Below are 13,604 nucleotides of genomic sequence, written 5' to 3'. Positions count from 1 at the left end.
TTGAAGCACCACCCGGTGGGGAACTGATCGAAGCTGCATCGACGCTCCCGGAAAATGTGTCTGCGTTTGAGCAAAGCCGATGGAAATCGGTTGGATGCGGGTCAAGGCCACCGAGTCAACCGGCGAATCGACCAGTAGTCAGCTTGCTAGCCTCATAATTGCTATTCCTCCCGGCGTCCGTACAGATTGAGTCGGACACGCTTTTTGTGACGTTACGTTTTGCTTTCAGTGCCAAGTATCGTGGTTGGGATAGCTCCGTTGTCTCCTCCGGATCTCAGCGGCAGCGGCGGTGGCTGCGGCGGCGAGGAAGACAACAGTAATTCGGATGAGATCAGCTGCTGCGATGAGCAAGGAGGATGCGGCACGGGGAAGCCGCGCAGCTTACGCCGGACAAGGCTCAAGAGTCAGCGCAGTCTCAATGGCCAGAAATGTGAGCCGAGTAGTCAGGCCGAAACGACGCCTACGAAAAGCAGGAGCACCACCGTGAAGCACACACTCAAGGTCCTCGGGAGATCTCACGCAAGGTGGGTGGGAGCGGTAGAGCTCGAACGTTTCGCACGACTTTCAGTCGGATCGGGGAGAGCGTGGCACGGTTCCGCTCAATGAGAGGAGCCCTCCTTTTTCAAGGAACATTTATGTGTTATTCGAACAGCTGCACGGTTTCCCAACGCCTTTGCTTTTTTTTTCTCCTTCTCCTCTGCTCTCCCCGTCGTGGAGTTGCTAATTCGATTTCGCCCACATGCGGAGGAAAGGTCTAAGCGTTCAACTAGCAATGAGCGGAGGGGACCCTTTGACTGAGTCTCGACGTCTTTCTTGTGTTCCATATGTATGCAGAGATGAAACTTCGCCGCCGCCTGAAGATCCTCCGATACAAAAGCTGAGGGCCAGCAAAAGCGAAGACAATGCCTGCATTTCGTCGGCGTGTGCAGTTCCAGCTAAGACAACTCCGGCAATACACGTCATTGGGGTCGGGCCCTGTGACGGCGTTTGCTCTCCGCAAACTCCCCCGTCAGTCCATGTGATTGATTTTCAAACTCACGCTTTAGCCATGGCGGAATCCCTTCCGATAGTAGCGCAGTCCCCGACCCAAGACGGCAAGGAGCTTTTGGGGGTGGGCGCCCCTGCCGTGAACGTCATCTGTGCTTCACCCAATATGGTAGGCTCGATACCCTTATCTCGCGAATATCCCGTGTCGTCTTCCTATGTCGTGACATTTTTCTCCAAGTCTCCGATGGCTTCACATATCGCACTGCGAGCCGATTCGCGATCGAGAGCGTTGGTCTCCTTTCAGAGTGTGAGCAGCGCTCATCAGCGTCGCCACAAGTTTCATATGGGATACCTGTCGACGTGGTCTGGGGGATCTCAGGGATCGAGCTCGGTCGAATCTTCGTCGACCTGGCCTTTGTCGAGGGATTCGTCGACCGACACCGCGTCCTTCACAGACAGGTGAGACTTGAACGGACGACTTTCCCGCAACGTTGTTGTTATTACACTTATCGGCTTTGCGAGAAAATCGGCGATGCCGAACTTATATTCCATCCCTGATACTACCGGCTCGGAGGAGTATATCAACGGAATTTCAATTCTCGTTCCCAGCACCGGTGCCGACCTCGAAGCGTTTATAGTAGAAACTCTCCACAAGAATCAAAAGGAAAGGGGTATGATGTTCCGGCTAGAACAAGATCTCATCGCACTAATGAACGATTCGTCTCGAACTTCCCACAAGTTCCTGCCGATGACTTCCTACCACAGGATGATCGTACATCGCTGCGCAGCTTTCTTTGGTAAGTTCGTCGCGAAATTCTCCTCTTTACGGTGTTCCCGTATCGCCGGTGTTCGATCCGTCCAGGGTTCCGAGATCGACGAGAGCTGTAGACGCGTTCGGTGGGTGTGGAATACTCTGCCTCCTCTGATGAACAGTCGATCGTTGCAGGATTGGACCACAATGTGGATACAAGTGGACAGTCGGTTATTGTCTCGAAGACGAAGTTAAGCCGCATTCCTGAAAGACGTTTCCAAGAATACCTCAGGTGTGTTTCTCCTTGTAGAACGAGGAAGTTTTTCTCTCGGCAGTCTTCGGAAGTACGGAATCTAAGTGAACTCTGTTCGCGTAGTCCTTCCATTGATCTGTATTCTCCGAGAAGAGGAGGCTTCGGAGCCACTCGACAGTCGTCTTCCTGTCAGCCCAGTCATTGGACAAGGTTTGGATCATCAGCAGCAAGAGATAGATCCTGTAGTTGCACTTCGCTACTGACTGAGTCCAGAGTAGTTCAATTAATGCTTAAAAGTCTGAAGTACTGACGCTGCGCGTTCGTGAATTTCCCCACCGAGCACACCCAACTAACCCCTAACGCGAGGGTGCTCCAGATCTACTGCGTTCGCTGTCCCCCTCGCAAATAAAAGTCCCGATTCGTCTGGAGGATCGCTTGCGTGCCGCCAATACTGAGACCCGTCGATTTCCTCTCCTCAGCGATCCCGCGATGTTGACTGTCAAAAAATTGAACATTCTCAAAAGGGACAGCTCAAAGGACGACGACAAGGACAAGGCTTCCGCAAGGAGTTGGTTGACGAGTGGTTCTAAAGGATTCCAAGGCTTGGAAGGCCGGAGGTGTCGTTCAATGGAAGAGCGTGAGGAACATTATAATCTGATCAGGTGAGTGCCCGACCACATCGATGGACCTGTCCGAGAATCCTTGAGAAATCTTCTCTTAGTCACGCTGGACTGTTCTGGACTGTTTTCTATCGACTCGCAGGGAACGTATCTTCAAAGGAGGTTCTCTCGACGACCGAGCCACTTCAAGCGTCTCCCACCAGACGGTACGCGGCTCCGAAGTTACGATCGTTGGAACCCAAGAGCCTCTGACCGTTCCCATTGTGCTGATTCCTCAAGAACAACATCACGACCAGAACGAGTACGCCTATGCGACCAACGAAGTCGACGAGGTCGACGACGCGAACTCAACGAGTAATTATCGGCAGCATGGATCGCATGAGTCCGAGTCTACGAAAGAACAATCTCACACAACGGCTGACCGATCCAACTCGCGATCGCCAGCTAACACTTGTCAGGACGCTCAGGATACGGCGAATGAAGACAACAACCCGCTGTTCGCGGAAAATAGTCCAACGCAGAACGAGACGATCGCAGACAACGTCGAGTGCAGGAAGCGAAAACGCGAGGAACGCCGGATTTCTGCGGAAGTTGGTGAAGCACGGAGCAGGGCAGCCGCTCACGAGACGAGCAGCAGCCTCGACAGCAGCTGCAGCACCAATCTCCTCGAAAGTTACGAAGGCGACAACGATGGCGAAGAGCTCGACCATCACCAGACCGCGACGAATCTCGAACAGGACAGCACGATTAATTCTAGTCAAACCCCAGCAGCAGGAACAACTCCCGAGCGGATCAACGAATGCTCAGAAACGTCTAAATCATCTCCAGACTGCTCTGACCAATTGATTGTTTCTATGCAAGACATTTCTCTTGATGTGAGTGCATAATTTGAAGACCAACCGCCGCTCATATCTAGAAGGATTTCAATTTTCACTTTGCTTAGATTTCCCAAAAACATCGATAGCCGTAATCACAAGAGCCTTGCGTGATAATTTCAGGAAAAGACGCGGGACCCGTCGACGGACTGCCGACGCAAAGGCGTCCCGCATCATCAGCAAACGCAGTCACAGCAGCAATACCAGCAGAACAATTGTAGCAGCAGCGGCAGTAGTCAAATGCCTAAATTCCGTCAACAACACCATCAGCAAGCAGCTGGAGAGAGCAGCAAGAGCCATCAGGATCAGCACAACAAGCAGAGGATTGCGGCGGGGGGATACCATCGGCAGTACCCATCATCAGGAAATCGAAATGTTGCTGGAGGGTTCAACAACAATAACAGCCGTAGCTATCCCAATAACAATAATTTAAATACTGTGAACAGCAACAATCGAGACCGAGACGCACAACAGCAACAATCCTTCCGTACCGGAGACAACCATGCTCCAGAGTGGCGTGGCGCATCCGCAGACCAAAGAGCAGGAGGTTATCACCTCCGAGCCAAAGGACCACCCCTGATCAATCATCACCATCATTACAATCATCATCATCATCACCACCAACAGCAACAACATCATCTCCAACAGCAGCAGCAACAACAACAACAGCAGCCCCAAACTAATCATCATCACCAGCAGCAGCCACATCATCATCAGCAAGCGCCGCATCATTACCAACAACAGCAAGCCCTCAATCAGTACATCGCTGTGCAGCCGGCAATCACTCACGACGGGACTGGCGCAACCGAATGGATTTTCCCGGTTAGTCCCGCTCAATACGCTCAAGGGGGCCTCGGATCGTCCACATCCTACCAGAACCCACCGACCATGTACTACGTGCCGGCAACGCACGGCACCGCGACAATGTGGCCTCTACTTAGTCCGAGCGGTTCCGTACCCTCCTCGGGCCCTCCACAACAACAATTCCAGCAGCACCAGGTCAGACATCAACATCATCAACAACAACAGCATCATCATCATCATTCGCAACAGCAGCAGCCGCAGCAACAGCTACAGCAACAACAGCAGCAGATCCATCCGCATGCGATATGTGCATCGACAGGTGCGGAGATGGCTCCGATTATCGGGCCTCTGCTCACAACTCACGGTTCTCCTCTCACGTTGGCTGGTGGCTCACTCATTCAGACTGGAGGCATTGGGCAACTCATTCCGGCAGCAGCTGCGATCAACGGAGCGATGCTTCCGTCACCCCCACCTCCGCCGGCCACTCATCCAGCTGCCGCTGCAGCGGCGGCGGCCGCCGCGGCAGCCGCTCAACAGTCGTCAGTGAGAGCGGCTACTGTTTCTGGTCAGTGTCTCCTGCCCACCCCCTCGCCCACCAGCAGCAGCACTGGTGTGCCCAGTGGCCAGCACGCACACCACCCCTCAGTACCTGCCAGCAGCCAGTCTATTGTGATCGCTCCTCCTAATTCCGTCTGGCCGCAGCCGGTTGCGCCTCCGATTTATTGCTGCACGATTCGTCCCACAACCACCGGCCAGTATTATACTTTGTCCTACCAGGCCCCTAGTCAACCTCAGCCAGCGCCAACGATAGCGTCTCCGCGTCAACTTCAGCCTGCGTTCCCCTTCGTCAACTCCGGATACGGTGAGCTGAGGCGTTCGTGCTCGGCGAACGGGCGTTTCCCTCGATTTCGAGCTCCAGGCCCCGTCCAATTAAACCTCGGGCTCTAATTGACGATGTTTCTCCGATCGTTGCAGGAGTGCTGTCGATGAACGCAGCAGGTCCCGGAGGTCCGGTTCATTTCAGTCCATCCCTACATGCGGCGACGCAATTGAACTCGTCTAGCATTGGCAACCTGTAAAAACCAATGACTCATCGTTTGTGTCATGTTCTTGCATTCATCTGCCGCATTTTTTCTTCGGCAAAGTCATTTTCATCTTCACGTTCGAGCTCATCTTCATACCAGCATCGTGGCAAACATCGAGAATGAAAGAAACCGAACGAGAGGAACAATGAGCGAAAGGAAGAATTATTGTACGCGAGTGGAAGTCTCCCGAGAGAACTCGGATGGTGGAACAGCTTCCGCGGGCGACCAAACCCAGCGGGGCCACTGTATGAATGATTCTTGTACCGACGAGGATTCTGATTCTATAAGTGAAAATACAGGCTATGATAGAAACCGAAAATGACGGTAGGGCGGCGACGACGGCGTTGATTCGGAAACTTAGAGAAATCGCATGGGGGCTCTATGCAAGCAGCAGCTACAACGGTTGAGGTGGAAAACTGCAGCGTGGAATCGAAAGGTACGAGTTTGGTTTGGTTCGTCTTCCGACTTGAACAGCCATGTTTTTGTTCCCGAGCTCGGAAAGGAAAGTTCAAGAAACCGAGAAGATGAAAGCTAGCATGCGATCTAGAGAACAGACAGAAAGCCAGAACGCCAGCCAGTGAGTTCGCCGGGCGGAACGTTATTTCTCTCCGAAAACGATTGTAGATTTCGTTAGTCAGTAATATTTAGCAAATTTCTTGTTGGCTTGTTTCATTTGACTTTCCGTTACACTGTTTCGGCTGATAACAATAAGTCCAAATTTACAGCCAGCACTGTAAGCGTCTCGTCCTAAATAAAGTCTAGTCCTTGTTGAATTCAGTCCGAGAGTGTTCTTTCCTCATCGCAACTCCAGGCCGGCTCTCGAGAGCTCGAAAAATCCCGGCGGAAAGTTCCAGCATACGCTTGACCTCGTAGACAGAATACGTTCCGGCGTCGGAGCAACGGCTCGAAAACTCCTCGCAATGATTTATCGCTCGGAGCGGCTCCGAAGAGGGATGATAAATGAAACGAAACCTTCGAGGAATCATCGTGCAAGCTTTATTCCCGATCGAAAGAAATGTACAGTCATTGTTTCTTGACATCCAGTCATGCCCTGACAGCACAAACACACGCATTTGCCCAGATACCGTCGCCGGACGATTTCCTCATAGGACGAGAAGAATATATGTAAATGCTTGAGTTGAGACCATCAGATTTTGCAGTCCCTAGAGGCAGTTGGAGGCGCTCGCTTGCGTACATACATAAATAAGAAATAAGTATCCTTCTGCTGCATTCGCATATGAACTTCATCGGCGCGACGCCGGCGCGGAGACTCTGACCGTCACGTGAAATCTGAGCTCCACTCGTCTCGCCAATCAAAGGAGATGAACTTTCTGATTGAAAGCTTACGACTTACGATATACCATCACCGCGACCGAGCAGGAGGAGCGCGCTTATGCCTGCCGGAATGCCGCGATCAGACACGTGACGATGAGCGCGATAGATGCGAGGGTCGAAGACGAAGCGCATCTCATGCCTTCGGGTTGGACAGAGTATACCGCAGAGACGGGCGATTCGCAGAACGGCGCTGAAACCAATCGGATTATCAGAAAGTTCCGAAAGATAATACCCATAATCAATAACCGATTTTGCTGCATTGAGGATTTAAGGTGGGTTCCGCGGGATTCGCACCACTGATCCAACGTACGATGCAAGTGCGGTTCGTAATAAGGCGAAAAGGCACTTCACGCGAGCTTACCTCTGCAATTCTGAGTTGGTCTGGAAGTGGAGTCGAGCCCGACGACTGCGTAGCGCAGCGCAGCGCAACTCCTGGGTCCGTCGTAACAGCGTCTCGTGTAATTGTAGGTGATGGACCTCACTGGAAAGATATTGTACAACTCGAATTTTAGAGAACCTTCGGAGCCAAAAGCTGAAACTTCTCGCCGGAAGAGGAATGCCTCCCTCTATGATACGAGATCTGGCACGAGCTCGCACCATAGATCTTGAATCGGGGATAGATATAGTAATAAGAATGAGCGATTTTATGAGTCCGGGTCTAAGTCAAGACTTCTAGCCGAGGCTTACGGGAGCTACTTGTTTGGAAGCAGAATCGATTTGGGTCGTAGTTGTTGTTGATGTTGTTACTATTGACGTTGTTGTTATTGTTGACGTTATTCGGGTTACTCAATCCTTGACCGGGATTTGCGTACTCATAATCGGCTGACAGGTCGCAAACCTTGATGTTCCCGGCGGAAGCAGTCTTGAACTGAGGGATTTTCCGAGAAACCGAATCAGAAACCGTTGACTCGTCAATCCATGAGGCAACTTACACCGCGAATTCGCATCGGAAAGCATTTTGTTCGATTGTCCGGAATGAGCTCCCACCTGAACAGTGAACTGGTCACTCCCGGAGAAGTAGTGCGAATCGTAGGACACAAATTGCACACGACGAGGGTTCACTCCGGATGAAAACTCGCGGTTCGTACCTCCAGTACGGAACCTATTATTATTATTATTGTTGTTGTTGTTTCCGTTGTTGACATTGTTGAAATTGTTGTTGTAGCCACATTCTACGTTCTGTAGGTTTATCGGTGTCTCACAAATGGCTCGCTTGATTTGCTCGAAGTGAGAATCCATTGGATCTCTTCGGCTCTGGAATTAAAGCGTTCGATGAGCATCGGAATTCTGGCGGATGTAGCAGCTCGAGTACTGAATATTCTGAAACCTCGTCTCCCGATCATGAAGTTGCCTCTGAATATTGTCTTACCGAGCGCAGTTCTGAATCCAGAGCCGACTCGTCGAAGTACGGGAGTCCACCCGAACGATCATTGATTTGTTTGAGCGAGGCCTCGTCACCGATTCCTATGATCTTCACTTCGGGATGGGCTATCCTTAAGCTGATCAATGCATCTCCCGCGGCGGCTGCGTCCTCTATGGGCTGGCCCGACATCCGGAAGTACAGAACCACCTGATCCGAATAGGAGAAAATCAGTTCTCCGGAACGAAACTTGTCCACTTGCCGAGTTTCGTTGTACAAGAACTCTCACCCGTCCGGCCGACGCGGGCTCTTTGCTCAAGGGTTTCGAGCTGCTTTTCAAGTCGTTGAGGGTTCTGTTGAGTGCGATGAAGAGCTCCCGTTCGCTGCGACCATCTGGAAGTCGAGCATATAAGAAGAGCTGAGAAACTGATTCTCGAATCTGGAATTTCTATCGCTCCTGATAATGATAACAGCACGAATTCTCGGGCGTAGGTTTCCCCCTCACCGAAATTCGGTTCCATGTGATGCGCGAGACAAGCTGGGCAGCCTGATGCCGTGAAGCCGAACGTATCGTTTTGTTTCTGACTCTGGAAACTGAAACTGGAAAATAACTTGAAAATTGATTTCTTTAAAGGAAAGTACGTACGCGCGAGCATTGCTTTGGTGCTGCGTCATCGAGTCTGAGATGAAGGGCTTGCGGCGGCAAGGATCACGTGATTTTCATTTGGGAGGAACGTACTTCTCCGGATATTTGCGGAGCCCGTTCCCGCTGTAGCCGGAGTAGACGTGCACCGTATTCCGCCTCTCACGGAAATCCATTCCGTTTACAATTCGACTGAAAGATTATCAGAGCAGCGGATCAGTCTCGGTATCATGATCTGAATCGTGTGGGGAATACCTGCATCGATTTCTGCGCTCTTATGTCGAAGTTCGAGTTGTACCCCAATATGTTAGCCTGACGTCTCCTGACGTCCACGACTTGGCTGCTAGCATCGAGTATCACGTGCAGGTCAGCTTGGCCGGAGCATTGCTCTAAGTTGTTCCTCGGACATAATTCCGGCTTGTATTCTAGAATGGAGTTTTCGCATCAGCTCAGGTGGAACCATTCCGCTAAACGCGCGACTAAGTCGTTCTTTTCCGAAACGGATGGAACAAAAATGGGCTATAGAATAGTGCATATGTGCGCCAGGGCGCACATATGCACATTTCTTTTGGCGGATCTGGCGATCGAGATTCTCGCTCCACAACGGTGGACCCCGAGGAATCCTGAGCGGCCGAGACAACGAGCAAAGTTTGTAGAGTTGGATCATGCCCACAATTCGTCGCCGAACCGCGATGTCTCTAGAGCCATGAAGGTACGATACGTCGAGGCAGGATTCACACCGAGCGTAGTGGGGTTTAATCAGCAAGAGAGTCAGATCGTCGGATTGAGACCCTGGTTGCGTCTTTCGAACTTTGGGGGGAACTAACCTGGGGACAGATCCGCCTCGATTCTTCCGATGACTCTCGATACGTATGAACTCGTCTGGCCGCCGTAATCAGCGAGCGCATCCTTGCCCACCAGGTGCTCCGCAACCAGCAGAGCTTGTTGCGCTATCGCCGTGCTGTCGAGTGTTCCGTACAAGGAGGCACGATTGCAGACGCTCGCGACTGGAGGAGATGACCAGTGGTAGAACGCAGCTTAAAACCTTCATCTGCTCAACCCACGCGAGGCTCAAGGTACGTGGTATCTCGACATCAATCATCCCTGGTGACTCACACTGAGCGTCGGCTTTCACGAAGTTGTTCGAGTAATAGAGGCGGAGAAGTTCGGCCAGGGTCAATCCATCGAAGTTCTGCTTGTTCAGCAGCGAACCGAGTATAGCACCTGCAGAAGACCCTTGCTCAATGGAATTTCTTCCCGATGGAGGAATCCCGTGGATACTGGATCCAACAAAGAGATAATGAGTCGTGGAACTGACCGTCGATTGCACCACTCATCTGAGCTCGGCTGAAGGCCACGCTCTGTTTTGTATTCAAGTAATACGCGAGGAGACATCCAGGGAATTCCCAATTTCCGGTGACGTCGTACTCGTATTTGTTCGCGTAGCTCGAGCCACGCTCCAAATCCTCCGCCAAGCTATAGTAGGCTGCCATGCCGATCTCAGGAGAAAAATCAACGTGAGTCCCCTCGTGCATTCATACGATCCATTCGAAATCGAAAGTGTGCGAGCTCGCTGTAATTATGTAGGAACTCACTTCTTGGCCCAAGGTTGCGAGATACAGAGGATTCGCTTCGATATTGGATCCTCCTTGATCGTCGAAGCTGCTGGAACGAAAACGGTGGTTTCGAATATCGCTCACTGAAATTATCCCTGAAGTGTCGGTTTTTTTTCAGTATTCAAAATAATGATCTCTCGTTGCGCTGCGTGAGAATATCTCTTGGAGGTCTTCCGTTGGCGTCAAGCACTTTCACGTACTTATCGCTCGGGTTCCACTGATCTCGTCCGCTGTACTGCATTTTCGATGCGGCGATGCCCATGAGCACCGGTCCGATCGCGACCGCGTCCTCGCGGAGTCCTGTGATACTGACAACTCCTTCCTCTTTGAGAGCGCAGTTTTGCTTGTTGTTCCGCGAGAAGGAAAGCAGATGAGCTTGAGAATTGCGCAAGTTCGGCACGGCCGCTTGACGGTTCGGCATTTGAGGGTTGTAGTTGTTATTATTATTATTATTGTTATTGTAGTTGTTGTTGTTGTTATTGTAAGTGTTGAAATTGTTGTTCGAGTTCCGGTTCGCGTTGAAGCCTCCCAGAGGGGAGCCTCTTTGACGCTGGTTATTCAGACTGGAAGATAAAACCTACATCAGACGAGTCCTTATCGATCGCTGATCGATTTCATCTCATTACTCCTGATGCCTCCGGTATTTGTGACAATTCGCAATGCGAATCACTCGGGGCGACGCACTTCGACTGGAACCTCTGCTGCTGCTGCTGGGCCGAATCCTGCTGATTGTTGCCGAAGGGGTCTTCTTGGCCATTCTGGCCGAGGGGTAGTCTTCCATTTGAAGTGTTGTTTTGTGGGCAAACATCCTCGTACGTGTGACTTAGAGCCCGTAGCAGAAAGCATTGGTCATCCAGGTCGTCATTCTCCAGGTTCTGGAGCAGAATTCTCATAGAGCTCAGAGATCCACAAGCTTTAGGTCATTGTTCCGTACCGAATATCGATATCTTAATACCGAAAACCGCTGTGAATGGGCGGGAAGAGTGGTACCCACATTGTCGAGATCCCAATTGGAGACGCGCGAGAACTCATTGTTGAATACTCGTCTCACGAGTTCGTAGCGCATTCGAGCGATATACGGCTGCTCGGGTCGTTTGTCTCTCAGAACGAAGTCGGGCAACGCAAACCTGAAATCGACTCGAAATCATTATTTGGTCGGCGTACATCTCTTGTTGATGAGCGAATTCGGCGGGATCACCCACCAATGTAGGAGAGCCAACGCGGAGTCACGAGCAGCTATCCCGGGTTTCATGAATTTTCTCTCCCAGCGTTCGACAGTGCTGATGAAAGAATGCATCGTCATCCCGGTGGGGATCACCTGACCCGCCACTCGTTTCAGGTCTTGACCCATTTGTTGATTCATAAATTCTGGCTGGCATCGCCTGAAGCGATTGTTGAACGACGATTCGCTGGCCAAGGGTTCTACTCGATGCTGTGATAGGATCCCGAGCAGGGCGAACCCCAGCAGAAGCTCCGCCCTCATTTTTCCGCTGAAAAGTCATGGAAAAAGGCTCTGAAGATATGATATCGAGTCGAGATGACGAGAGATCGATCACCACTCGTGTATAAGGAACTCTGACAGCCTCGAGAAGGATCAATCGAATTTCTAGACACGGACATATGACTGATAGAACAATATTTGGTATTGTGAGTCACATTTTCCGGCGCGGATGAATCATCTCGGTGACTCAACCCGCAAGGCATCCCTGCCGTGAAGGATTTTGTTCAGCCGATTCCCAAAATCACCCTTTTCAGAATTCTGCGATGGAGTATATCCTAATGGAGAAGTTCATGCCCCCATATCAAGAACGTAGTCTTCCAGACGTGGAGCGGTCGACTCCAATATTGGAACGAGAACCTTCTGAGTTACATTATGGAATGCGTCATTGAACGCGTGCGGAAGACGGAAGATAATCCATGGATATTCTTGGGCGAGATCATCCGAGGCCCAGAGATTCTGTGAGCACAACGTTCCCGACCCCAAACGCCTCGATTTCCGATCTTTGCGCGCCCGAGGAGCATTGGGGACAGCACCGACTAGCATGAGAGGGGATAAGTCACAAATGAGGGAAGAATTCACTGAACAATCGCTCAAACGACGACGGAGCTTCTGATTTCTATCGAGTTGTTCTTGCCCCTCCTCACCTAGTTATCCGACTTTAGGAATGAGCGACCCCTTATTGAGGCTCACGGTCCGAATATTCATGATTTTCTGAATCGTATTCGTCTTCCTCAGATCACACAAAATCGAGGAGCACTCTCGGCCGCTCCCGACGACCACAAACGGGATTGTTTCCACGACCGACCACGGCAGTCGCCTCAAGCAGTCTCACGTGAATCTCTTTGTCTTATTGGTAGAACTTGGTACGGAGCATCGCACCTAGAAGCATCTCCCATCCAAAAACCTCAACTTTCGTTTTTTCTTGATTTTCTCGAGAACGAAAGCTCTAGAGCGAATTCTCGGAAGACCGTCCCGCCTATTCCGAAAGTTGAAGCCGGTACGGAAGGCACAGGGGAGCACCGAAATCACTTTGAGCCCCTCGGGATAGCTTGACACCTCGGGTCGGGCGCACCACATTCATCTTGTTGAGTCTTGGATCACAAAACAGAAACTCACCGATGCTTAGAACTTATTCCCGGAGCTCAAGGAACCACCTAGACACGATCCGCAGCCGAAAACGATCTATAAGTCCACTGACTCGTGCTCTTGGCTAGCCGAAATGATGTCCTAGGCTTTCGAACGCCCCTTCAAGAAACAATGGATTCCTCTTATCGTGCGGCGAGTTTACGTCGTTTACGATTGGGCGTTGGTCTCCAGGCTAAAGGAGATGCTCTCTTCGGAAGGTAACGTCAACTATAGCAGCTTTACGCGGACGTCAGCGTCGGCCTAGAAGAATGCTCGTTCTGGGAGAGGCTCGAGCCGGCTCGATCATTCACACGGTATTCAATTGTCACCACAAGGATGACATCCCGTCCTCCAGGTATCCACAACCTCAGAGGGGGGCCGAGTAAGATCGAAGTGAGGCTCGGAGTGGAAGCTCGCACGAAAACGGAACGCTCTACGGGGAGCTTCTGTCGGGACGAACGCTAAATCCGACTTCTCTTCTCACCTGTAGTAAGACTAAGCACGTTCGGCTTACGAAGCCGTATGTTATTTGATGACTATGGCGTCGATGGGACTTTGAACTCCATTCTTGTTGGGTCAGCTCGGGATGGAAGCAAACGGGAGACGCGCTAGCTCGGGAGACCTGCGTTCACTTTCCGTCCTTCCCTCT

At 51.3% G+C, this 13,604-nt stretch overlaps 2 protein-coding genes across 2 annotated transcripts; one reads left to right on the top strand and one right to left on the bottom strand.

The window, feature by feature from the left end:
* The first annotated feature begins 1,048 nt into the window (after window positions 1–1,048).
* Window positions 1,049–5,369, top strand: LOC108864404 (cAMP-regulated phosphoprotein 21). Its single transcript, XM_018639983.1, has 11 exons — window positions 1,049–1,156; window positions 1,292–1,446; window positions 1,597–1,784; window positions 1,934–2,030; window positions 2,471–2,653; window positions 2,754–3,486; window positions 3,610–4,026; window positions 4,138–4,485; window positions 4,693–4,833; window positions 4,993–5,152; window positions 5,266–5,369. The coding sequence occupies exons 1-11, from the start codon at window positions 1,049–1,051 to the stop codon at window positions 5,367–5,369; spliced, it is 2,634 nt and encodes an 877-aa protein (XP_018495499.1).
* Window positions 5,370–6,355: 986 nt separating this feature from the next.
* LOC100905583 (uncharacterized) lies at window positions 6,356–13,384 on the bottom strand. Its single transcript, XM_003744491.2, has 18 exons — window positions 12,947–13,384; window positions 11,532–11,819; window positions 11,324–11,456; window positions 11,014–11,204; window positions 10,530–10,892; window positions 10,309–10,375; window positions 10,032–10,212; window positions 9,830–9,937; window positions 9,541–9,720; window positions 9,012–9,138; window positions 8,810–8,905; window positions 8,576–8,670; window positions 8,360–8,463; window positions 8,080–8,280; window positions 7,698–7,964; window positions 7,398–7,578; window positions 7,072–7,191; window positions 6,356–6,900 (listed from the first exon to the last, which is right to left on the bottom strand). The coding sequence occupies exons 2-18, from the start codon at window positions 11,810–11,812 to the stop codon at window positions 6,767–6,769; spliced, it is 2,829 nt and encodes a 942-aa protein (XP_003744539.1). The 5' UTR covers window positions 11,813–11,819; window positions 12,947–13,384; the 3' UTR covers window positions 6,356–6,766.
* Window positions 13,385–13,604: the final 220 nt, after the last annotated feature.

Source organism: Galendromus occidentalis, unplaced genomic scaffold, assembly GCF_000255335.2.
Source record: "Galendromus occidentalis unplaced genomic scaffold, Mocc_1.1 scf7180000077469, whole genome shotgun sequence".
NCBI classification, from domain to species: domain Eukaryota; kingdom Metazoa; phylum Arthropoda; class Arachnida; order Mesostigmata; family Phytoseiidae; genus Galendromus; species Galendromus occidentalis.
The sequence above is the reverse complement of the archived record's forward strand: the minus strand, read 5'-3'. Positions and strand labels throughout refer to the sequence as shown.

Coding starts and splice junctions, on each gene's coding strand:
- LOC108864404 (XM_018639983.1), top strand. CDS start 1,049: ATGGCGGAATCCCTTCCGATAGTAGCGCAGTCCCCGACCCAAGACGGC. Junction 2,031..2,470: donor CGTTTCCAAGAATACCTCAG/GTGTGTTTCTCC, acceptor TCCTCTCCTCAG/CGATCCCGCGATGTTGACTG. Junction 4,027..4,137: donor GCGCATCCGCAGACCAAAGA/GCAGGAGGTTAT, acceptor CTCCAACAGCAG/CAGCAACAACAACAACAGCA.
- LOC100905583 (XM_003744491.2), bottom strand. CDS start 11,812: ATGAGGGCGGAGCTTCTGCTGGGGTTCGCCCTGCTCGGGATCCTATCA. Junction 11,205..11,323: donor CCAATTGGGATCTCGACAAT/GTGGGTACCACT, acceptor ATTCTGCTCCAG/AACCTGGAGAATGACGACCT. Junction 8,906..9,011: donor CGTCAGGCTAACATATTGGG/GTACAACTCGAA, acceptor ATAATCTTTCAG/TCGAATTGTAAACGGAATGG.